Consider the following 24,614-nt stretch of genomic DNA (forward strand, 5'->3'; position numbering starts at 1 on the left):
GGGGCTGTCTGGTACTGACCCTCAGTACCTTAACCACCAATCAGAAGGCAGGTCAGCAGCTTGGGGAAAAAGGACAGGAACACAATCCAATCCCACGGAAAGGACAGTGTGGCCTTCCATTTCCTTGGCCTTACAGGAGCCTGACTTGGAGCGTTGAGGTGAAGATTCTGCTATGGAGACACAGCAACCCTTCTCAGCCAGTTCTGTGAGAAGCCCTAACAGCCCACGGTGTCCCTCATGTGGAACAGATTCTACCCTGTGCATCTAGAATGGTATTAGCCACGTATCATCCTTCAGAGTACTGAGGAAAATCACCAGGTCACTTTCTCCTGGAACTCCAGGTGAGGAAGGCTAAGGTACAGCACAGGTACCAGACACCAGAGGGTGTCTGCCCTCCCCAGAGGGTGCTTGGCTGGGAACTGGGAACGTGCCAGACCACGGTGTGCACTGGCTCCCAGCATGGAGCCTCGTCCTGTCTGCTTCCCTCGTGCTCGGGAGCCTGACCTGGCTGGAGATGGTTCTAAGTGCTAAGGTCTCTTCCTCCAACTGGATTGGAGCCTTCCAGAAGCCTGGGTAGGATTCCAAGTGGAAAATAAAAGAACATAAAGAGCCAGCGAACTAAACTAAACTGGTGCTAAGACCTAAAATGCCAGGGTGCTGCTTACTGGCCTAATGGGCCTTAAATCTAAGCGATTTCAGCAGGTCTGGGCCAGGGCACAGAAATCTGTAAACTTGTTAAAGCAGCTCCCCAGGCACTAATTTGTAGAGCTGGGCAACTTCTATCCTTCCTCACCAGTCTGTTACTTTGGCCTTCCTTTACTTAGTAAATGTTCCCTGAGAGAGGCCCAGGTCTCATGGGCAGACTGTGGCCAGTGCGTCAGAGAGCTGGCTGGGGTGGTGATTACAACCTTAGCCCAGCTCCAAACTCTGGCCTGAAGAGCGCAGAAGACCTAGGGAGCAGAGGCAGGCCTGGCAGAGGCTGCACACTCGGCCCTCCTACTTCCATCAGTGAAGGCCGGTGCCAAGCCCTGGGTCTGGCCCTTTCCTCCCCTGCTCACGGTGCTGCATGTGAATCTGAGGGACATGGCAAGCCACTGGTCGCTAGAGAGGAGCCCTTAAATTTGGCAAAGCATCCCTTCTCCTCCACTCTTGCTCTGAGCCGAATGGCCCAGGACCCACTCCCAACACCACACAGAAAGCACTGAAGCAGAAGTTGCTTTAATCAAGGGGTGAAGTCCTCAATCAGGGGGACCTCACTCAACCTTTGGTGGTGGGGTCTCAGCCTATCCCCCAATGCCCTGAGGCCCCTCAGGAAGGAGGGAGCACCTGGCAGAAGCCAGACACTGGAAATAGGGGGACCCAGGTCAAGGGGTGGGGCAGAGCACTGCCAGGTGGAGTGAAGCTGAATTGGGGCCAGAACAGCTTTACACACACGCTTCTACCTGGGGGCTGGCCGAGGTGGCTGTGCATCAGGCAGAGCGACACCAGGAGGGCTGAGGGCAGTAGGGGACAAAAGGGGAAGGAGCACTTAGAAGATGAGGCGACTGTGAAGCTGGTGCAGCTGCTCCTGGGTCAGCACCAGCCGATGTCGCTGTCCGAGGCCAGCCGCACACGAGAAGGTCACTTTGCCCAGATAGACAGTGTCGTCCTGCTGCTCCTCCTTGGCCTGGGAATAGGTGAGAGGAGACCCCCTCAAGTCAGGGGCTCACTTGAACTGTGTGCCACTGATGGTCCCTGAGCCTGGAGACCAAGGCAGCCCTGGGAGACAGGTTTTAGGGTTCCTGGGCTATGGTGATCACATTTTCCAAATCAAAACTGGGGTACACAGTCGGACAAGGGAGTTTTGAGCTCCTCCTGGTGTCAAAAGGCACAGAAGTTCTTATACTGGAAGCAATATAAGAACTCTCAGGTTGAAACCTGGCCAGATAACTCAGATGAGCAGCTGTTGGACCCGAAACTCCAGAGGCCTCTTCATATTTGGGGGGAGAGGGAAAGGACCCACCTGAGCCTCCATTCTGCCCCTCCCCCTGCCTATGCCCCCTCTTACCCTGAGGAAGGCTGAGGAAGGGAAGGTGGCAAAGTCCGTGGGGACTGTGGCTCCAGGGCGCTGTGACACAGTCTCCTTGAGGACCTCATCCTGACGGCAGATGAGGGAAACAAGGGCTCATTTAGTGGACCCCCACAGGCTAGCCCAGTATCTCCCCAGTTTCACAGGAACAGTAATACCAGGAGCAGGGACCTAGTCCCCTCTATCGCCAAACCTCTGCTCTCACCTCCAGCTCCACCCCCACCCCAACATCCTCATTTATAGATATTTATCCTTAAGGCCCAACCATTCTACCCTGCGGCGATCTCAGGTCTGACAGAAGCTGTACCTGAAGCACACACTTAAAGATGATCCTGCTCAACCCACTTTGTTGATGAGAATCTGCCTTTTGTTTGCACCGAGACAGTGAGCATCCAAGGCAGGAACCCTGCCCCCTCCCCCATGTGCCATGTAGCATAGGGCTGGGCCCAGAGGACTCTGGGAATGCCTGTGGATATGAATGTGCCAAGACTCCACCAGGGGATGCTCTAGAGCAAACTCTGTAGGGTGAGGAAGGGCAGGGTCAGAGCTGACCTTGAGCTTCTCGACAGTGTCACTTAGAGACTTGAGCTGAGCCATTTGCTCCAGAAGTTGGGCTGACGGGCTCTTGGCAGCTGTGGGAGAAAAGGCTGGTGAGGCCCACCAAGGCCCAGGTAGGTGGCTGTTCTGGATTAAGGGTCAGCAGTACAGGTACTGGACCCTCTTAGGAAGCAGGAACTTAAGAGTGGATGAATCGTCCGGCTGGCTGTGGCGCAGCAGTTGAGCGCTGACCTATGATCCAGGAGATCACGGTTTGATTCCCGGTCATGGCAGATGCCCGGGTTGCGGCTCGATCCCGTCAGGGGCGTGCAGGAGGCAGCCGATCAGTGACAACTCTCTCATCATTGACATTTCAACTCTCTCTCTCCCTCTTCCTTCCTCTCTCTGAAATCAATGAAGATATATTAAAAAAAAAAAAGCGTAGATGAATCAAGTAAACTGAGCATTCAGACCAAAGGGTAGTGTGGGAACTGCACAGGCAGGGGCTACGTCCCTGGGGCAAGGGGAGGGGTGTGTTATTCATCTTGGGGGTTGGTGGGTCCATACCAGGGTTGGTGCGCGTGATGTCTACAACATGGATATGCGTGCTCAGCTGATTCAATGTCTCCAGCAGCTGGTTGGTCTTACGATACAGTGCTCCAGGGGCTAACTCATTGCCAGAGCCCTCACGGGGTGGGAGGGAGAGCTTTGCCACATGCAGAGGGGGCAGGGCTGCTAAGGAGGCCTTCATCTGGGCGCCCTGTGTGGGGAGAAATGGGGGTGATGGTAAGAAGTGATAGAAGGCCCTGCCATCTATCATTGATGGGACACATATGCTCCACCTCTACCGCAGTCCTCCCCATAACCCCTCTCACCTTGAGGATGCTGTTCTCATGCTGAAGCTGGGAGATGTGCAGCCTCATGGCAGAGATCTGCTGAAGCAGCAGTGGTGAGTCCTTCACCAGCCCTGGGCCTGGAACAGACCCCAGTGCCTGCCCAGGCGAGCCTCCTGTAGTGCCATAAAAAATGTCCTTCTCAGGTGGAGAGGGTTGAAGGTGGCTCCACCCTGCTCATCTCCTTTCCTTATCTCCTCCCACCCCCAGTCCTGGTTGCTCCCAAGGGGAATGTCTCACTCTGCTCCCCCACCCCCAATTCCCACCAGCCCTGGCAACCCCCAGCCAGGGCAGGTCTCTACCTCGCTGCTGTTCTTCTGTGCTCAGGAGAGCCCATGGGGAGCAGGAAAAGAGGAGAGAGGAATTAGGTGATTTGAGAGTTAGGGGGACACACCAGAGGAATCCTGGACACACCTGCAGGAAAACCCTTTTCCTGATCACCACACCTTCTCTACCAAGACTCTACCTCTGCCTCCACCTTTGAGGGAACAGCAAATGTGTGAAAGAAAGACAAGAAAGGGGAGTGAGGCCTTGAGCCAGGCTGTGACGTGGTATGTTAGCACCCTTACTTCTCCCAGCAGCAAAGCTTATGTTGAGGATGCAGATGCATTCCTATGCTCTTCAGGTTCCCCATTGCTCAGGGGCAAAAGGACACCCTTTTTTGGTGGGAATATTCATAAATTCAGAACCAGTATTTGTTTAAAGGGCTTGTGCTAAAACAGTACAATGTGGTAATTCTGGAGTCCCCTCCCCAAGGAACAAGAGCCATCTGCACCATGGAAGTCTACAGTCAAGGAGGTACTTGGTCACCTCCCAAGATCGAGAGGTGCCAGTGACAGGGGCTTTGGTGAGAACAGCTGACAAGTCAGGTGCAGCAGAGGAGGTCTACAGATCCTGATGGCTGAATTCTGGAGTTTGTCTTTTGGAGGTGAGAAGGGTAAGTGAGAAACTAAAGAGCAAGCAAGAAGCAAACTCTAGGGCAGGTAAGAACTAAGATGGCAGTGGCCACCCCCTTGGTCAGGAAACTGGGGACACTGAGCCTATAAGCCAGAAAAGCTCGAGATAAGAAGCCCTGACAATACTACGAGATCAGGCCAAGGTCAGAACACAAGCCCCAATGAAACTAAGAGAATTCAGCCATGGAAGGGACAGCCACACCACAGGGTGAAGCCACATGAACTCTGTGGGGAAACGTGTCCAAACAGAAGAGTGATCAAGAGCAGGCATCAGGCCCTGCTGGGTCCACAGCAGTCAGCCCAGCTTCCTGAGCTGGTGACCCTCTGGGATGTAGGGGCTGGGTCAAAAAGGCCAGACTGCAGACCCAGGAGGGACATCTACTAGAGTCCAAATGTCATAATTCTGAGCTTCACTGACAAGGTTAACGTCCCACCTTGGTTGGAGGGACTCTGCACATCTCTTTGGGAATAAAATCTTGGTGAAAATTGCCCAAGTGAAACTAGACAAACACGTTCCTGGCTGAACATCAGGGGGGTTAGAAGGGTAGAGAAGTCAAACTAAAGGCAAGGACAGGGGAGAGGCCACTCAATCTCCTGTGAGCTGGTGCTGCCTGTCCCACTGCACTCACCACCAGCAATGCCAGAGACCAGGGTAGCAATACCCGAAGGAGGGGGCCCCCGGAGCCCCTCGATCGTGCGCTTGGACTGGCTGTTCAGGCGCTGCTTCAGCTCTGCCTTCTCTGCCTCCAGCTGGTCAATGTCCGCCTGCAGTGCATCCATCGTCTCCTCGAACTCTCTGTGAGAGGTAATCTGGGCTGGGGCAGTGTCCCTTTCCCGTGACCCCACCCCACTTCTCAGTCCTGACGGGTCCTTGGAGTAACCCTGCTGGTGAGGACCAGGGCAACACAGACTCAGAATGGGGTGATATAATGGGTTGGCAATGGGCAAGGAAAACGGTGTCTGCTTCCCTGGGAGTCTCATGATGAGAGGGCCTAGGCAGGGGATAGGTTAGGAGGCAGAGCTGCTCGTGGGAGGGAGGGCTGAAGTAAGCGGGGCTTGGGGAGGTGCCTGACTTCTCCTTCTTCCGCAGTAGAGCCTGGGTCTCCTCCAGCCGAGTCTGAACTTTCTCGATACGCTCGTCTGCATCCTTGGCAGCACTGTCCAGCTTCTTCTCCAGGAGGCTCAGCCGCACATTGGCTTCACTCAGCTCCTCCCCCTGGACAAGGACAGAGAGCTTCCAGTTACTTTACATCCTCCCACAGTCCCTCAGGGCCAGGACAGACCATGAGATAGAAAGCTCCTTAAGAGCCCACAGAGCTCCTGCTGATTAGGGCGCCTCTTCTTTCCTCAACCCCAACTGATCACCCATCTCAGTCCTGATCCCAAACACTCACTGCTGCCTGTGCCTGACAGTACTCCCTGGCCCCCAGATCCTGAGCCTACCCTATGCTCACCTTGATTTTGAGTGACTTCTTCAACTCCTTGATAACTGTCTCTCGATCTTCAAGTTTCAAGCCCAGGCCTTCGGCATCTGTGATCTCTGCACGAAGGGCTGCAGCCCGCAGCTCAACAGGGGGAGGCTAAGGGCCAAGTGGGAGCAGAACGCAAGGGAGGGAGAGGACATCACCAACGTGTTTTCAGAGAGATCGTTTCTTGCCTTCTAAGCAGGATGGTGCTATCCAGACTCCCTCCTCCACCTCCCAGCCCTCCCACAATGCAGCAGCTCTGCAAGCCCTGCTCCTCCAGGCCCCAGGAGCCCCTCCAAGGAGCTCCCACCCAACCTTGCTGGGGGGCCGCTCTGCATCATACTCTCCCTCCTGCATTGCTGTGGCCAACTTGTTCATGGTACTGATGAGGATGTTGCATGACTGGCGCAGACACTCATAGGGGCTGCTGGAGGGGTTCCCATAGATCTGTAGGAGCCAAGAGCAGTAGTGAAAACCTCACAATGGCCACCTGACTCCCCTACCACCTCCTGCCCAGCCATCCAGGCCCACCTGCTCGCTTGCTTTAAAAGCCAACTCCTCCAGGGCAGCCACAGGCAGTCCCTCATTCTCCGCCAGTGGGGCAATGAGCTGGGCAGCAGCAGCTGCCACCTCCTGCAGCACAGCTACCACCCATGTCAAGTGTTTCCTGCAGTCAAGGAGTGTGTCGGATACCTGTGCAACAGGCTGGAGTCAGGAGCCCACCCTGGGTCCAGCACCATGGCTCCCAGCTACCTCAAAACCAATCTTGCCTCTATCCAGATCCAGATCTTGACATACTAAGACCCTCCTGGTTCTACTCAGCTTCCTTCCCGCCCCCCCCCCCGCCCCCCAGCCCTAAACCTGTGGTCCAAAGGCCAGTGCAGCTGGGATCCCAGGAGCATCTGTCCCTGGCATTCGCCTTCGGATCTTCTTGCAAAACTGGCGGATGTCACTGCATGATGTTTCCAGGTCCCGGAGCAGGAGGGCAATATCTGAGGCCTCCTGCCCACCCTACTCAAGGAATAGTAAATGAATGGGGAACCAAGTCAGCATTAGGGCTGGAGGTGAGGACGAGGAGGAACTAAGAAGACAGAGGAGCTCAAACAGATCCAGTTGTGCTCTCACCTGCAAGAAGGCACGCAACCGTCCCACCTCCACACCCATGCAGTCCAGAGCACTCTGGGTAAACTGTGAGGAAAGAAGCACGTGCTTGTCAGCACCTAGTAGGAGCCCTTCTGCTCCCTCATCATTTCTAAGAAGTCCCCACCCTCTGTGGACCCCCATACATAAGCAGGTTCTTTGGCTTCCCTTAGTGATTCTGTTCCAGCCTAATGTGACAACCTGAGGGCCAGACCTCTTGACCTGGTGGGCCTGTTTCTGATCTCCACAGGGGGCTCAACCACCAACCCAGACACTTCACCTTGATATGGTCGGCCAGCTGCATGGTACTGTCCTCAGGCTGTTCAGCGAGGTGGATGCTGTACAGATGCTGAGAGATGACAAAAAAAGCCTTTAGGCCTTGGAAAGATGGAGAATTCTTCCCCAACTGTAGTTTGAGCCCCAGTCATCATGGGACTCCAGAGGTATGAGAGAACCCGAAACCCTCAAGGGCTGCATCCTGAGGCGAGTTCATCTACAGCAAGCTGAGCCTCAGGCAAGACCTAGGCTATGCTGGCCACAGCCCCAGAAAGAGAAATCCACCCTCCCTGATGCACCAAGTCAGAATCCTCGCCCCAGACCTGGTAGTATTTGATGGCCTTGGTAAGAGGCTCGACATTGACAGTCTCATCCAGCTGGTCCTTGTGCAGCAGCTCAATGAGAAAGTCCAAGGAGCGTTCATGGGCACTCATCTCAGGGTAGAGGCTGCCCACCTTCTTATACACATCCACATTGCATTGAGAGAGGGCACTAGAGAGCAGAGAAGAGCCCTGTGAGGCCAGGGTCTGCCAGGCAATCTTAGTTCCAGCCAATCTGGAACCTGCGGCCTTGAATGGGGTTCAGGGGTCACTTACTGTTCATAGCGGTGGAGTGTGGCCTGCAGCAGACTCAGCGAGTAAACCAGTCCAGCGGCAAAGCTGAGCTGCTCCCCGACAGCTCCCCGAAGCCCGGGCCGCTCTGAACAGTTCTCACTTAGTTCAAACTTCTCCTGGGCCTGCTTCCGGATCAGCTCTGCCTGTGGGAAGAAGTGCAAGGGACCTGGGGCTCAGAGCAGAGCATAGAGAACAGACTCAAGAATACAGAACACAGCCCGGCCGGATGTGGCTCAGTGGTTGAGCATCAACCTAGGATCCAGGAGATTGTGGTTCAATTCTCAGTCAGGGCACATGCCTGGGTTGAGGGCTAGATCCCCAGCGGGGGTGTGCAGGAGGCAGCCGATCAGTGATGACTCTCTCATCATTGATGTTTCAACTCTCTCTCCCCTTCTCCCTTCCTCTCTCTGAAATAAAGATATATTTGGGGGAAAAAGTGATTTAAAAAAAAAAAAAAGGAATACCGAACACAGAGCTGAGCAACTATGGTGGGGGGAGGGAGGGATAAAACAGAAACAGCTCTTAGGTGGGCAGGAAATCTCCCATGGGGCAAGGGCAATGATGTGATGATTACTGGCAGCTGTGAGGATTTGAGATGTGCGGATGAAAGAAAAGGTAACCAGTGGGATCAAGCTCTTTCCTGAAAGCTTAAAACTGCTGTCCCTGCTACCCTTCCATTAGAATGCTACCTGATGGTTATCCTTCCACTAATTCCCAGTCACTTCTGGTCTCAGCTCGAATGTTATTCCTTCAGTGACATCCTTCCATCTAAATCAGCTCCCCAACTGTGCTCTCTCAAAGAAGATACCTCCCCTTCATAACAGGCCATCCGTAATATTCATCCATCTACAACTTTGTTGACTATGTCCCTCCACTACATCATAAACTATGTGTGCAGGGGCGCTGACTGCTGGCTTCACTCGGCTTCCTTGATGCCTGGTTCACCACAAGTTCGACAGCTTCCTGCTGAACGTATGACTGACTGGCCGTACCTTGCAAATGAGACGAGGCATGAGCAGCAGCACCAGGACACAATCATGGTCCCCACCTGGCCGAAGGAAGCTGTCGGGCATGAAGGCTGTCAACAGGGATGTGTGCCGGTTGGCCTGGGCCACCTCCATCTGCCTCAGTTCCATCTCAATTGCCTGTGAGGTGGACAGGAAGGCAGGCGCTCAGCCAGCCTGGAGAGAGTCCCAGACCCACCATGCCTTGCTCCACCAGGTCCCCTATTTCTAGCATAAGCCCAGGCCAACAGTTTTCCAAACCACCACACAAAGCATCCCCTCCCCCAGGAACCCCACACCAAGCCAGTCCATAGCCACACTAAGGCTGAGCTCCCAACACTCTCCCCTCTCTGGCGCACTCGCTTTCCTGACCTTGGCATGGGCCTTTGTCTCAGCAAACTTGATTTTAAAGTCAAAAGTCTCTGGGGGTGGCTGCTGCTGCCGCTCCACAGATGCTTCCTGCTGGTTTGTCAGTTCCCGATTCACATCCTGGGAGCAGAGACGGACAGTAGGGCACTGCTGGGTGGTGAGGGAGCCCTGGGGTAAACATGGGTGGAGAGCAGGGGGAGAACAGGCACCTGCAGGTGGGCGGTCAGCTGGCGGTATTTCTTGATGGTTTGCTGGTAGTCTGCAACTGTCTCCTGGGCTGCCTCCACACGCTTCTGGGCCTCCCGTACCCGGGCGCCAGCCATGTCCAGCTGTTCTCGCAGCTCCAGTTCCGTCTCGCGTGCATTCTCCTGCAGCTCATCATTCATCTCATTTATTGCTTCCTGGGAGGCCACAAGGGAGTTGGGGCAAAGGAAAGGCAAGGTGAGGGTAGCAGGCCAGGGTGGGTCCACTCAGCATCCATCCTGCTCAAAGGTCAGGGGTCATGTGTCAGTCCCTCTCTCAGCAAGTCCCTCCATCCGGGTCAGAAGTCAGGCTCTGCTCTCCTCTTACCAAGTCCCCCACGGTCTCTCTCAATTCCCGCACTTTCTCTTCCAGATTCAGGTTCCGGTCTGTCAGCATTTCCACCATCTCCTCAGCACCCAGAGCAGCATCCACCTGCGTTACAGAGAAGGAATGGGAAGAAGGGCTGCTGAAAGGTGTCTAGAGAGGAGGCACCTACAGCAGTTTGAAGGGGTCTAGAGAGGGACTGTGGGCGAGGGGCTGGGTTCTCCAGACCTGCTCCTTGAGCTCATCGATGGTGCTCTCTGCCTGGCTCAGCTCCTCCTGTAGACGCTCCCGCTGTTGCCTCACAACTTCCAGTTCTTGGTTCTTCTTTTCCATGAGCTTCTGGAGTTTCACATGCTCCTGCTTCTCTGAGGAAGAAAGATCCCGCATCCTGTGGGAAGCAGGGAGAGGGGGAGTATGTGTCAGAGTTGCTGGGAAATGGGCACTCTAATGCGTTTGGGACAGGAGTGGGCTCTAGAGCCAAGCAGTGAGAGGACCCTACCTCACCAGGGCATCCTTCAAGCGGGCGTTCTGCTCCTCAAGCTGCTTGAGCTGATAACTGGATGCAGCCCCATCTGAGCCTGAGAAAAACCATTAACACTGTCAGTCATGAATCCAACCCCACCACCTGTTCCCCAGGAGCTCCTGGCCCCTTACCCTTCTCTTCAATCTCAGCCTTGAGAATCTCCAAGTCAGTGGTGAGCTCATCCACACGCTCCTTCAGTGCCTCCACCTCCTGCTGCAGGGACTCAGCCCGCTCTTCAGCCATCTCCTTGTCCAAGGTGGCCATCTCAATGGCATCAGCAGTGTCAGCCATCTCCTCCATGTAGCGTTCCTTTGCCTCCAGCGCCTCCTTGGCTTCCTGGGGGTAGAGGTTGGTGGAGGCAAAAATACAGAGATGCCTCATCTCACAGAATGTTCCAGGCTCCAGCTCCAGTTGAGTTTCTAGAACACTGTTTCAGGCCCCATGCCTCCTTAGCACCCCCTTCCTCACGAGTCGCACCTTCCGCGCCTCTTTGAGGCGCCGCTGCAGGTCTGCCTGCTGCTCCTGCATTTTGCTCTTCCATTCCTGCACTTGCTCCAGCTGTATCTTGTGCTTCTCCAGCTCTTTCAGCTTTGCCTTGTCTTCTGCCCGTTTCAGCCGCAGGGTCTCCAGTTTCTCCTCCAGGTCCCGCACCTGGGCCCTCAGCCCCTCCTCCTCCTGCAAAAGAGAGACCCCTCATTCTGTGCATAGCCTCCCCTTCCTCCCCACCAAGGCTGAGCTGGAGGAGAAAGGGCAGGAATGTGTGAAAACATCATTCCAGTACCAGGGTCAAAAGCAAGTGGCATGTAAACATCTGAGAAGAGACCAAAACATATGGGGAAAGTATGGAAGAAGGGCAGAGAGGAAAGTGTAGCTTAGTCAATGGTGGGATACCCAAATGCCATGTCCCCACCCTTCTGATCCAAGTTCTGGATCTCCCCCAACCGTGGGAAATGTCCAAGACCTGCCAGGGGTTACAGGCCTCTTTGTGTCTTGGTTCACCTTCACTCCAACTCCAGTCCTTACCTTGGAGGGGGAAGGAAGTGGGGGAGCTGCTCCAGGAGAGGTGAGGGCCGGCGTGGGGATGATGGGTGCTGCCAGTGGAGTCTGAGCCGGGGTGCTGGGCTCACTGCTACTCAGCTCACCTGCTGATGCTGAGCCAGAGGGGCCCAGGGAGCTACTGGCTCCGGCCACCCCAGTACTACTGGCTGGGCGGGTGGGCTATTCAGAGAGGGTAGGGGCAGACCAGAAAAAGAGTAGGGAACAGGGGTGGTGAAAGAGTGAAAGACAGAATAAGAGAATATGGCAAGGGAAGGAGACAGAAAAGGAAAAAGACAAAGAGTATCAAAGCACAATGAGAACAGAGAAACAGTGAAAGGAAGAAAAATGAAACAAGAGTCAGAGATAGTGACAAAGGACAGGGAGGAGTGAGGGAGGGAGATAGAGATGAAGGGAGGAAGGGATGGAGGAAGACATAAGATTATAAGGCTTCTCCCTTGGCACTGACCCCACGATCCTCCCAGCTCTGGCACTACCCCCTTAGAGCAGGATCCCTTACTCCCCAGAACTCCCTTCTGTGACCCACTTGTGAACACTCTAGCAGTTTAATACTCCCAGTCCTATCATTGCTCCGGGCCTATGCCCTCCTCCCCCAGAGATAAAAAGTGCCTCGATGTCATTTCCAGAGAAAGAACAGACTGCAGTTTGTTCTCTTTCATGTTCCTAGAGAAGGCTGATCTAAATGTGGGGTACCAGGCTCTATATCCCTGCTAGGCCCTCCTTGCTCTTTGGGAGTCAAACTGACTCTCCCTCCCTTGGTCTATTTCAGGGGACCCTGCATGTAAAAGGGCCAAGGTGAAAGTTGTATTCCTAGACTCCCTCTTGAAACAAGGCCAGCAGAGCCAACCCTGCTGTCATCTCCCTCCACCAAGACGAAGAGGCTCTAATCAGAAACCACTATCCAGGCCTATGTAGAGCTGGGGCAGAGAAGCTGCCCTGAGGCCCCTGGTCCTGGAGCAGACAGGCCTGCCCAGTGCAGTACTGAGCTCAGAAGCTCTCCTGGTGGGCCGAAAGACACTCAGAGACCACATGTATTGACAGACACACCGACCTCCGTGTCCCCTGACATTTGTAAAGCCAAGTTCTTCTGCGCCTGTCTTTCAATCCCTGCCCCATTAAAACTAGTCAAAACACCCTTCTTCAAGAAAGCCTGCCTTAACCACAACCACTCTCATTTCTCTTTTGCACTCAAGCTCCTGGCTCAGACATCCTCCCCAAAGCCAAAAGTCATTTTCCCAGGAGTGACCTGTCACTACCTTCAGTCCCCTCACTCCTATGAAAAGAAAACCCAGGGCGCACTGTGACAAACTTTTGCTTGGTCACACACATGCCCACATACATGCACATGCCTGAAATGTGTGTGTATGCTCTGCAATGGCTTGCACAGAGGCCTGTTATTTCTCACCTTGGGCCGCCGAGTTGTGGTCTGGACAGGCAACAGGAGCCAGAAGAGGAGGAGGAGTCAGGAAAGAAAGGATAATGGCACAAAGAAGGACAGCAAAAGGTACAGCAATGAGAGCAGAAGAAGTAACAGGAATGGGGCTACGATTAGCCACCCCTCCCTCACCCCCACCCCACTCCCTTCTTCCTCCAGTGAATCACCTTGTTTCTACTCCAGGAACTCAGAACTTTGGTTTCCCATTGGTTCCTTCTCCACTTAAGCCCAACCCTTGCAGACCTCACCACTTCAGACACCCTGGAAATCCCAGAACCCAGGTCTCCTTGACTGAGCCACAGGAGACCAAAGACAGCAGCTGGCGGAGGTCTCCAGAGACCAGGCCTTCTACAAACTTCTGGAACTCCAGCCCAAAGCCAGAGCCTCCACCCACCCACCACTCCCAAGGACTTTCCCAGGTGAGCCCCTTTCCTTCAAGTGCTAGACTCCATAGAGGACCCCTAGAAATACCATGTGACAAGACTGATGACAAGAGGCCAGAAATGAGTGATACTAACTCAACAAAGGGAGATCAGGCTCCCAAGGCAGACCCATGCTACTGTCTTCCCTACCCCCAACCCCTGCCCAGGAAAAGATCGTATAGCAGTCTCCATCCCTAGGGCAGAGGGCTCAGGTGTCAGGACCATGAATACTGCATTAGCCAGAAGCCCAGAGCTCAGCAAAGTAACCCCACCCAGCTGCAAGAAAGGAGGTGGGGGTGGGCAGCAGCATACATCAACTACTGCTGAAACCAAACCTAGAATCCCCTCAGGTTACTGAAAGTGGTAAATAGATGATTAACTTCAACTCCCAAACAGCATTTTTGCTACCCAATATCTCCTGGCTCCAGCAAAGACTTTGGCCTGGGCCCCATTTCTAGGAGACACTGAGCCCAAGGAAACCAACCCCCACCCCTCCTACCCTGAACTAAGCCACAACGGCCGGCTGTGAGTCAAAAACTATTCGAGGGTCCTCATCCCACCCTGGGAAAGCCCGCTGATACAAACCCTGGTGGGGGAAGGGTGCTGGGAGTACAACCAAGAGTCATTCTACCAAAGGTCAGGGGCGGTTGGTCTGCTGGAGGTGCAGAGACATCTGAACCTGCTTCCTCAGATTTTCACAGGACACTCTCCCAGACCTGCTTTGCAGCAGAACCTGCCTGAACCCCAAGCATGTAAGGCCATTGGGTACAAGGCCTAGAACACAGACTCAGTCAGAGCCAAAAGCAGACAGGGCAGGGAGCAAAATGCCCAGGGCATAAGCCATGGGAGTTACACACACCTCTCCCTGCCCCCACCGTCATCTCTACCCTCCTCCCCCACCAAGGTAGACGGATGAAGTCAATCAGCCCCCACCCCCACCCCAGCAGCCTGCTGCCACCATCGCCCTGGCAACCCGGCAGCAGGACCAGAACAAGCAAGAGTACCTTTCGGGCTGTCGGTGCCTGTCTCATCATTGCAGAAAACCAAAGAAAGCCAGGACAGGAAAGAGGAGGGACAGAGGAGGATGGACACACAGAGGAAGGACAGACGGAGGGTGGGAGGGAAAGAGACCGAACAGAGGAGAAGGCGGCGGAGACAGGAGATTAGTGCATCAAATCCCAACAATGCAGCCTCAGCTTCCCGGCCAGCAGCTTCCCAGCCCACAAATGGCTGTGGCTTGGATGCAGAAGCCCCGCAGATGCAGAGGAGCAGCCAGGCTCCTGCGGGCACCAGAGTCGCCCGGCCCAGTTCTCCAGCTTAGGCTTATGGCAACCTCAGTGGCCGCAGCACCAGCTCCACCTGACGTCATGCACCCACCCTCCTTTGCTCCTTGGGGGTGGAGCCACTGCTCCTCCATCACCTAGCAACTGCCTGACTCTGCTGGCTCCTCCTCTCCTCCAGACTGGACAAAGCAACGCTTCTTCCTCCCAAGATCAAGTTCTGGCTCCTCCCTCTCCCCTCCCCACGTCCCCAAGTGTTTGTTCCCAGAAGCTAAGCTAGGGGCCATTCCAGAAATGGTACCCTCTGGGGCCAGCGCATCACTGGGCAGGGACGCAGGGTCTCACTGCTCCATCAGCCTTGCTCATACTCATACTCCCCTCAGCCCACAACCGTGTCAACTCTACTTGTGTCTCTTTTCATCAGAAACACACCAGAGCACCCCTCCTGCAACAGCATGAACTCTGAGGGGCAAACAGTGAGATTCAGAAATCTTGGGGACCTTCAACAGTAGCTGAAGTGTTTGGCTCCTCTCTCAACCTTCCCCTGGCTGTAGGCAATTAAAGCCTATCTCTGAGGGCTTCCAGAAAGGACTGGCACCTTGCAGAGGCATCTGGGTTCTCTTCTGCCCTCCCTCTCAAAGCACATTCTTTTGTTCTGGAGTTAGCTCCCTCTTCTCCTTAAGAGTGAGAGCAGACACCCTAAGTGATCTGCTGTAAGAGAACACTACAGAGGGAGACCTGGGGGAATCTGACTGATACTGCACCATAAGCAAAAAGGACCTAGTCCCACCTTGGACAGCCCAGGCTGGGCTTTGACACATTTCCCCAGGCAGCTGCCAAAACCCCAGGATTTGGGCATGGCCCAGGCCCCACCAGCATCAGGTCACGCTGTGGCGGTCAGGCTGTGGCCAGAGCTAGTTCCTCCATAGAGAGCAGACTGCAGGTCCATGCTCTCCCCTATCCAGGGCCCTAATGTGAGAGGGGAGCCCCAACCAGGAGACAATAATCAAGGGAAAAGGCCAAGTTTCTATGACCTTGGAATGGGTCCAGCATCCTTTAAAGCATTATTTTCCTTCTTACATTCCCATTCCCACCCAAGCCAGGACCCCAAGCAAATACCAGCATATGGTCTTCCATGGCAAGACTTCAAAGTGAGGAACCATCATCAACCAGGAGTCAAAAGGGAGATTGTTTTCCTCTCCCCTCCCACTGCCCCCATCCAATAGCTCTCCATGCAAGGTCAGAAGGGCCTGAGACAGGTTGGCCACAGGACACCACAGAATCATACATACAACACAGTACATACAGGTCAGACAGGCACATGCTGGTCAGAGACAGCCTGGGCACAGGCCCAAGGCAGGGGATGGTGTGAGGAAGTGGTCATGGCAGCAACTGAAGAACTGAGCCCCAGTCTAATAATAGTTGACGGGAGGCTGCAAGGGGTAGTAGGTGGGCCTCAGGCACACCACCAAAGGAAGGAAGAGGCAGGGAAAAACTGGTGGAGCAGAGTGAAGGTGGGCATTCATGGCAGCACCCACCCAGAGGCAGGCACACAGACTCTCAGGCTTTCTAAGTTGAGACTGTTCTTACTGTGATCTGACCTCCCACCTCCTTGCCCAACCACCTTACTTAGTACTTTCTGCATCCCCAGCCCTCCAGTCTGTCCTCCCACTGCCCCAAGCTCAGGCTAAGAAAGAACCTGCTGTAACCCAGTGAAGGCTCTAGGCCATGCTGCTGCTATTTACAGTCAAGTGACTGCAGTTTGTGACTAGAAGACCTGAGGTGAGATGTAGGGATTGTCCTAAAGAATACTACCTGGGCCTGGACACCGAGCCTGATGTCCTTACAGCCCTCGAAGGAACTCTGAAAGCAAAGGCCACCATTTCCTCTGGCCATCCCAGCCCAAGGTCACACACAGATGCATGCAGCAGCCCTAGACATGCAGGACAGCTGGGGAGGGGGCTCATGACCCTCATCAGCCCAGGCACAAATAGTAAACACACCACCTTCTTAGGCTTCATTCCCCGCTGCGTGAGGGGCAGGAAAGGAAAGAGTTAGAGAACAGACGTCACACTGTGCTAAGCGGCCAGACATCCTGGGTGTAGGTATTAATACCAACTCAGGCATGCACATGTAGAGGGAGTCAGGTCACTGTCAAGCTGTAGGTAAGTGAGATGAAGGGTCCCTCAACGATCAGTTTCTAGGATGTCCACACCCTTTCCCAAAGAAGCTGGAGAGTCTGAGCCCCACCTCACACACCCTGTGAAGAATAGCAAAAGGGAGCTAGGATGGGCCCTCTGCATACCACCTAAAAGAGGTGGTAGAGGGCCCAGATCCTTACCGTTCACTTGTGAACAGGAGAGCTCCTTCTTTCTCTAGTTCCTCCCTTACCCCTCCCCTCAGACCCTTTAGATCTTGGTAGCCTTGGGTACCAAAAGGTAGGAAGTTGACAGCAACATACTAGGGTCAGACGTATCCTTCCTATCACCCCCAGCCCAGGTCCCATTTGACCCTGAAGTTCTGGGCCCTAATAGTTGTTCATTACTACCACCTTTACTCACCCTTAAACAGCTAACTCATACCCAGAAAGCTTCCTTCTTAGGGAGGATGGGGACTGGAAGACCACCTCAATTTACCCACCTACTGCTTCTACCTGCCTGGCATTGGGTCTCCCTCCTCTCTTTCTCCTTCCCCTCCTCTCTATTACTTCCCACTCCCACCCCAACCACTCACCAGTTTGCTCGTCTTTGCAGCTGAGTCCGTTCCCTCTGTAGAAAGAGAACATTATGGCACATATGAAAGTTATAACAAGAGAAGATGGTGATGGGAAAAATCTCAGGATCCACTGTGGCCCTTGTGTTCTGGGAGAAGTCCTATGGACTCCAAAATGTGGAGTGGTAACTTAAGTGGGTGGTTGTTACCTCTTTTGAGGGCCTTTGAGGCAGAAGAATCAGGTGTCTCTGGGGAAGTAGTATCTGCTCCATCTTCAAATACTTGGATCTGAGGCCACAGAATAGATTCAATAGAGCCAGATGAAGAATGTTATGCTGTAATATGGGGCCCTACCCAGGCCCCAAGCAAGCCTGAGGTACAGGGCAGCTTCCCTAAGGACGCATGTCCAATCTTCCCTCCCCTACTACCTCCCACTCTCCCAACCAGAGAGTTATGTTCATGCCCAGGAAAAGGGAGCATCAACACACCAGCTGCACATGCAACAGAGCATGTGAACCTGTGTGTGTTCACATACAGAAGTAGGGTGTGAGTACCTGGGACTGGCGCACAAAGATGCCATGCCCTTCATCACAAGTGAAGTACTTCCTGCCTTGGACAGTTCCATCATTCTTGCCCTTTGCTTCATCCAGGATCACGCCTACCCATTTGCCAGTGGCAAAGAGTGTGGCTCCAACATAGGCCACAGTTCCTCGGTGTCCTTTTCCAATCACCTCCACGCGGGAGCCCACTCTCAGAGGCCGGGCGCTGGCCTCTGCACTCATTCTGCTACCGCTGGCTGTCTGAAAGACACATGCAAATATACACAGTTAAAGGCCTCAGGTCAAGGGTGTCATCCTAATGCATAAGAAGGGCCCCAGTCAGGATCCTGAACTGAAAAAGGACCAGGAGTCACTTCTCTGAACCCCACTAATAAGGTGAAGTGAACCCCCAAACTCCCTTCTGAAAAATGTCAGTGACATGTGCTTCTGAGACTTCTCTAAACTCCTCTGGAATCTGCCAGAATTTTTAAGAGTTTCTATTTAAATTTTATAACAAATCAGAATTCATTGACAAATCTGTGAATGTCACCACATGGCTGCTTTCTCAGGAGCACTGCCCCCCACCCCCAACAAGGGAATGAAACTCAAGTAAATAACTCAGTTTAGACCAGGCTCCCCACAACCCAATGCTCTGACTCAGGAGCCTGAACTAGAAAGACAGGTGATTCAGTGGGTGACCCCACTGAATCCTGTTCCCCTCCCGACTGTTGCTGTCTTCCCTCCGTTCAAATGGCTCTCTTAGACCTCTTTCTTCCAGAAGCACACAAGTGTGCTTCCTTCCAGCCCTCAAGTCACCACCAGTCCTTCCTGACCTGACTCCTCCCAACCCCATTCACACACCTACCATGACACTCCTGGCTGCCTCACTGCAGCCCATTCAACCATTTAACTCCCTTCTTCGGGACCCAAGCACTGTCCTATCAACTCTTTACCCTGCAAGCTCTAGAGATCCTTCCCCTCATGTTATGTTGCTACCTAACATAAAACAAGGCCAGGTAAATCAGGTTCCTCAGATCTGTCTTGTACTCTGCCCCCAAGACTCTGCCCAGTGGTCCAAATGGATGGCTTATCACCCCAAGGATGGACAAGGCAAAGAAATAGGCTAAACACTGTCCTTGGGAAGCTCTGGGCTTCTGACACACCAGTGATGACAAGACACAACATGAAAGTAGGTTCCAAATAGGCCCATGGTTTAGAAGAAAATCACACCTAAGCCATTTTCAGCAATAGCAGCTCCATGAACTAGGGGCCTTGCAGCAAACAAATGAATGAGGTGTGAAGAAGTGACACTATGGTCCTCATGATTCCACAGGCTCCCTCTCAGTGCCCTCACTTGGCTTCAGAAGGGGGCCATGCCAGAGCCTATCACTCCCTAACTCCCTTCCCCAAAGAGCTTATCCAAGAAGGTAAGGAAGGTTAGGAGCTCCCAGGGGCTCCAGGACCTCAAACCATACCTGGGATATGTAGGGTGCCTCTCACAGACCTACCAATAAAAGGAACTGACAGTGACATCAAGGCTGGCCCCAAACTTAAGAGACTCTCCCCAACCTCCCAACCCTAATAAGCCCCTCAAAGCCAGGTGGACACACCAGTGGGTACAGATTCAATCACAGTCAGGAGAGAGAGAAAGCAAGTGACAAACAACAAAGCGGCTCTAAAGAAAGGCTTCAGTGAAAAGCCATTCCACTCCACCGACCCCATTCAGAGTCCCAAAGATAGTCTATCCCCTCCTCAGGAACCTCTGGCCTGAGGTCCAAATAAAGTCAAAGGTCAGGCTTCACTAGTCCCCACTGAGGGCTCAACTCTGGGAGGGGAAGTCGGTCCAGCTTAACACCATCAGAGAGCTGTGAGTGGCCCCATCCCAGCTCCAGCCTGTCTCCCCAGCCCCCACAGCAATGTCCACAGACACCCAGGCCTTTCCCAAAAGCCCTCCCAGGGCCATCACAGATCAGGGCCACTTACCCGGCTATACACATGCCTCTTGCTCTGGGCCATGTTGCTCACCCGGCCTGGCCTCTACCCCCTCCCCGGCTGGTTAAAGACAGAGAGAAAAGGCAGAAACCTAGGCAGGAGGGTCAGGGCTCCAGGCCCTCATGTACAGACACAGAAGCCATCAGATGTGGCCCACCCCAGTCCATGGAACTGCTGGGATAGGGGTGGGGACAGAGATGGGGACTGAGGAGCAAGTCCCCTCTGCTGCCCGAGGATTCCTGAACCCAGAGACACCGAATCCTGCTTGCCAGCTGATGAGTCTCACTCTGCGCTAGTGCTGCTCTAGACTTGTCAGGAACCGTGCTAGCCTCTGGGTCCTAGTGCCCCCATGCTTCACCTGGTCCAGACAAGAAGGGCAGGGACTAAGGGGGTAGGCCCAGCCACAGACCCTCAGCACTCATCTCCAGAATACACTGTCCTAGGGCTAGGCGTACAGCCTTGACATTCCTCATAGACTGCACCCCCTCACCACGCTGCTCCCCACTGGGATGTGAGGCCTCAGCAGGCCCGAAAGCATCAAGTGACCAGGGCCTCACACAGCCAAAATAAGGCTCCTACACCCCCCTTTCTGGTGCTCTTCTCCCTCCCCTCTCTAAACTCTGGACTCAGGGTCCAAGCTCATGATATTAGGGTCTAGAATTCAATCTCACACTGCACCAGGGGAGCTAGGCCCTGCCCAATACCCAGCGAAGGGAGGGCAGTACCAAAGGCAACTTCATGCACACAGTAAAGTAAGTCAATACCCAGTCCCCCTACACTGGCAAAAGTAGCTCTTCTCCCTTCTGGTTGTTATAAAGGGTCAGGATCTGAACCTCAAGATTATCAGGTTCAATTGGATTCATAAGGGTAATGGTCAAAAGCAAAAGGCCCAATTTACCTCAACCACCTGCCCCTTGTACCCTTGGCCTTGCCTCCCAAGCATCTCCTTAACAGAAATGATACAATGGTTTATTTTCTGTATCTCTGTAGTTCACAAAACTTTTTTAACCACTTATTACTTTTATACTGAAAAATCTTTAATTTAATAAGACTGTACATTCTAGTGAAAGGTCTCCAGTGGGCTATGTAAATGATAGGACTTCATTCATGTACCCATCTAGCATGACTCTGAACCAACAGATCAGAGTCCCTGCCACTAAGTAGCCAACAAGGCTGGCTTTGGGTCTGATCTACGGCTCCTCTAGGTATGGTGTGGATCTAGATCCACTGAGCCTAGAGAACCTGCCTAGTCTGAACAGGGCTCCACTGAGTCTTCCTCCACTCCACCCTCTAAGGCAGGCCAGATAGCTTAATAGTAGAATGATAGCCAACAGCCAGATCTTAGGCCCCAAAACACTTCTCCACACCTTCAATCCTGAGAGATCCCCCACGAAACCACTTCTCTCATCCCCTGCAAAATCTCCATGGTGCCTCCTTTCTTCCCTAAACACCATTACACAGGTGGACAGGGTCAGGCAGGTCCTTGCAGCATGGATGTCACATGTTCAGAACACTTCATAGTCGACACAGCATTTTGGTTTCAGACTCAGGCTGCTTCCATTCAATTAATTCCTGGTTTTACCACTTGGTAGCTACATAAACTTGGTCCAGTTACCTAACATCTCTGTGCCTCAATTTCCTCATCTGTCAACTGGGAACAATCAAAGAATATATCTCAGAGAGCTGCCGTGAGGACTAGCTGAGATAATCCATGTAAACTATTTAAAACATCGCCTGCTATTTAGTAAGTATTCAACAAAAGTTAGCTAATAACGATTTTGTTATCATCATATTTGGACATCACAGTAACACCATAGAAAGGCAGGCCAGGAACAATGCTGACAAGGAAACTGAGGCTCAGAGAACTGGGCCACTTCTGTGAAGTTACACAGAAGGTGAGGGCTAGAGCCAAAACTGGAACTAAAACCTGAACTGAAACCCTCTGCACATCCTCACTGTTTCACACATCTCTAGGCTTCCAAGCTCATGTTCTTCCTCTAGAGCACACTGCCTTCAGAGAGTCAAAAGAGCTCAGATCTAAGAACAACCTCACAACTCACTAGCCACACAGGTATATATAGTCACCTAAATTCTTGAAGGCTGTTTCTTCTCCTGTAACGTGGGAATAATTGTCGACGTTGATGTAATGAGGTTCAAATAAGATAAAGCACATAAAAGTGCTTTGTAAAAAGTGCAGAAGCTGAAGAAGTGCAAAGAATCACCTGACATGACAAGAGATGGTATATAAGTCTTAAAATAAAATATCTAGACAATAAATATTATAAGGATTACAGACAAGAGAGAGATGAGCTACAAGAAAAGGGGTACCTCACTGAGCCTCTAATTTGGGGCTGTTTTTTGGATATGTGGAAAGACCTACAAACACTTTAAGTTGTGAACAGTGTGAGTAGAGACAAACAATTTTGCTTCACTAGGGAATATCAAAGAAGACTAGCTGGACTGAAGTGAAGGACTTAAGATGAGTTCTTCTGTTAAACTACAAGCCTTTTAAAGCAGAGCCCACAACATTTTCTCTTTATGATCCCATCACCCTTAGCTCCTGGAGTCAAATAGTCATTGACTAAATAGACACATTAATATTGAGATATACTAGAAGATAAATATGGATGTCAGGGAGTTAAACATCACATAGAGATAGATGGCCTTGATGCAATAACAACAGGAAACCAGTCTCTTCCTGAGCAGTAGACTAGCATAATGAAAACTACTTTAGGAAGATCAAACTGGTGGCAGAGAGAGATGGAACGGAGACAGGAGCAACTTGGTAAAGATGGAGTTAACAGCAAGAGGGCTGCTGTGATAATGAGTGAAGGGTGAGGAGGGTCTGAACCAGGCTCATGAGAAAGAGAGAGAAGAGGAAAGGAGTCCATTTAGAGACAGTTCCAAAAAGCCCGGGAAGGCCATAAGATAGATCAGACATGGAAAAAGAGGCAGTGGGCCTATATGGGCTCTGGAGACAGAGACTTGGGTACAGCTTGGGTTCTCCTACTTCCTCACCTGTTAATGAGTCTGGTCAAGATATTTAACTCAGAGCCCAAGTTACCTCATCTGAAAAAAGGGGGAAATAATGCCTACCTCACAGGGATGTTGTGAGGATGCAACACGATTGAAGTAAAGCATTTAGCACAGTGCCTGACACAGAACATGTGCTCAAGGAATTGTAGACATGGTCTTCACCATGATCAAGAGGGTACATCAATGATGACTTGCGCACAACACAGTAGGAACACAAATGTTGCATAAATAAATGAATGCAGGAATAAGTAAATGAATGAATAAACTTGAAAGTTTTCAAGCATGAGTAAATGGAAGAATGAGGATTGAAAACATTAACAGAATTGGGTGGGGGAGATAGGAAGGGAAACTGAACACGTTAGGAGAAAGTAAGTCTTGTTCTTAAGGCCTCCTCTGGGGCAAATTTATCTGTGTACAGTACACATGTATTTCATTATCTCCTTCCAAAATGAGTCTGTCATGCAGGCAAAACAGATTCCATTATCTTCCATCTACAGGTGATGGACTTGAGTCTCAGAAGTTAAATGACTCACTCTGAGTCTCATGGCCAGAAAATGGCAGGGGGCACATTTGACAGGTACATAATACTTTCAGAGCACCACTGGGCCCCACCCCATGTCACACAGACAGTTCCAAGCTACATGTTCCCTCAGCCAGGGAGAAGACCGATATTCCCTGGATTTCTAATCCATTTTCTTCCCCAGTGATACTAAATACTACTACAATGTAGAGGCAAATAGGAAGAAAGGAAGGAAAAATCTGTATCTGATAAATAGGATGCTAATGATCTTGGAGAACATTTCAGAATATGACAGGAAAACAGGTACATTGCTGGGAATTGAGGAAAAAATGAGGAAAAGCCTCTTTGGCACCCAGACTGCACCATTTCTATCTTGCTTTTACTGGCACCCCAGCATCCTCTAAGCCTTTGACTGCCTCTTGTCTCACCTCACCTAACCTTAACCCTGGCCTAACTCAACTGTTTGCTTTCCCTGATCCCACTCATAAAGGAGCTAGTTTGAAATTCAGGCAGTCTGACAGTGGGGTCCACATACTTGAACTGAACTGCATTAGGCACTGGGCACAGACTAGTTTGGTTACAGAGATAAAATGAAACAGAATGATAATTAGCAAGATCCAGATCTTAAGGTCAGGGTTAAGCTGTGCATCTCTGAAAGCACTAGCAGGGAAGGGAATAAGTGTGGATGGAAGTCCCTCAGGAAAGTAGAGAGTATGCTCACTGAGTGGGGAATGGAGGCTGGGGGGCTGGAAGCTTGGAAGGCTGGGTTCCAGATACACACAGGAACCCAGAAAAAAAGACACATACAGAGCCTTTTGTTCCTAGATCCTACTCCTGTATCTGCTTTACAGATCACATACAGAGAGGGCCTAGACCCTAAATGAACTTTCTTTACCTCTCTAGCTCCTCATTATCCCTGGAAATGTCTGTAGCCCACTCCCAATCTGCATGCAGCTCTACCCCCTCCCAAAGTATCCACCTACTCCAGGAATACCCAGTGACTGCCAGGCCAACCTCCAAAGGGCCCAGACCTCCAAGAACCAGCAAGGAAAGCTACACAGCTTGCCTCACTTATCCTCAATAAAGGACCTTTTGCAGGAAGGCAACAGGCACTGGAGTGCACGTATGTACTCAAGAACTGCAACCCTCCAGTGCTAGCAGGAGTCATACTTAACAGCCTATTTGAAGTTCCTGCTGGTTCCTCCCCGT

The 24,614-nt window shown here is 52.3% G+C and overlaps 1 protein-coding gene across 17 annotated transcripts in view; it reads right to left on the minus strand.

The window, feature by feature from the left end:
• Nucleotides 1-1,199: 1,199 nt before the first annotated feature.
• DCTN1 (dynactin subunit 1) overlaps nt 1,200-24,614 on the minus strand; it is a 29,709-nt gene continuing 6,294 nt past the window's right edge. The window contains exons 1-32 of one of the 17 annotated variants that reach the window (XM_081156535.1): nt 19,841-20,154; nt 17,873-18,118; nt 17,528-17,606; nt 17,340-17,374; nt 16,613-16,633; nt 14,331-14,348; nt 12,875-12,895; nt 11,437-11,631; nt 10,891-11,088; nt 10,545-10,749; nt 10,390-10,468; nt 10,119-10,278; nt 9,894-9,998; nt 9,533-9,724; nt 9,327-9,443; nt 8,943-9,095; nt 7,933-8,093; nt 7,660-7,828; nt 7,341-7,409; nt 7,046-7,108; nt 6,782-6,931; nt 6,452-6,613; nt 6,236-6,367; nt 5,909-6,034; nt 5,528-5,670; nt 5,117-5,250; nt 3,801-3,815; nt 3,481-3,614; nt 3,173-3,365; nt 2,621-2,700; nt 2,048-2,137; nt 1,200-1,666 (exon numbers count right to left, since the gene is read on the minus strand). In XM_081156535.1, coding sequence (XP_081012661.1) covers nt 1,529-1,666; nt 2,048-2,137; nt 2,621-2,700; nt 3,173-3,365; nt 3,481-3,614; nt 3,801-3,815; nt 5,117-5,250; nt 5,528-5,670; nt 5,909-6,034; nt 6,236-6,367; nt 6,452-6,613; nt 6,782-6,931; nt 7,046-7,108; nt 7,341-7,409; nt 7,660-7,828; nt 7,933-8,093; nt 8,943-9,095; nt 9,327-9,443; nt 9,533-9,724; nt 9,894-9,998; nt 10,119-10,278; nt 10,390-10,468; nt 10,545-10,749; nt 10,891-11,088; nt 11,437-11,631; nt 12,875-12,895; nt 14,331-14,348; nt 16,613-16,633; nt 17,340-17,374; nt 17,528-17,606; nt 17,873-18,118; nt 19,841-19,873 — 3,816 coding nt within the window. In that variant the 5' untranslated portion in view covers nt 19,874-20,154 and the 3' untranslated portion in view covers nt 1,200-1,528. Of the gene's footprint in view, nt 1,667-2,047; nt 2,138-2,620; nt 2,701-3,172; nt 3,366-3,480; nt 3,615-3,800; nt 3,816-5,074; nt 5,251-5,527; nt 5,671-5,908; nt 6,035-6,235; nt 6,368-6,451; nt 6,614-6,781; nt 6,932-7,045; nt 7,109-7,340; nt 7,410-7,659; nt 7,829-7,932; nt 8,094-8,942; nt 9,096-9,326; nt 9,444-9,532; nt 9,725-9,893; nt 9,999-10,118; nt 10,279-10,389; nt 10,469-10,544; nt 10,750-10,890; nt 11,089-11,436; nt 11,632-12,874; nt 12,896-14,330; nt 14,349-16,612; nt 16,634-17,339; nt 17,375-17,527; nt 17,607-17,872; nt 18,119-19,840; nt 20,155-24,614 lie in introns of those variants that run through there. The other 16 variants (XM_081156524.1, XM_081156525.1, XM_081156533.1 and 13 more) reach the window with 16 other exon arrangements.

This window comes from Miniopterus schreibersii, assembly GCF_964146895.1.
Source record: "Miniopterus schreibersii genome assembly, chromosome: 13".
NCBI lineage: Eukaryota > Metazoa > Chordata > Mammalia > Chiroptera > Miniopteridae > Miniopterus > Miniopterus schreibersii.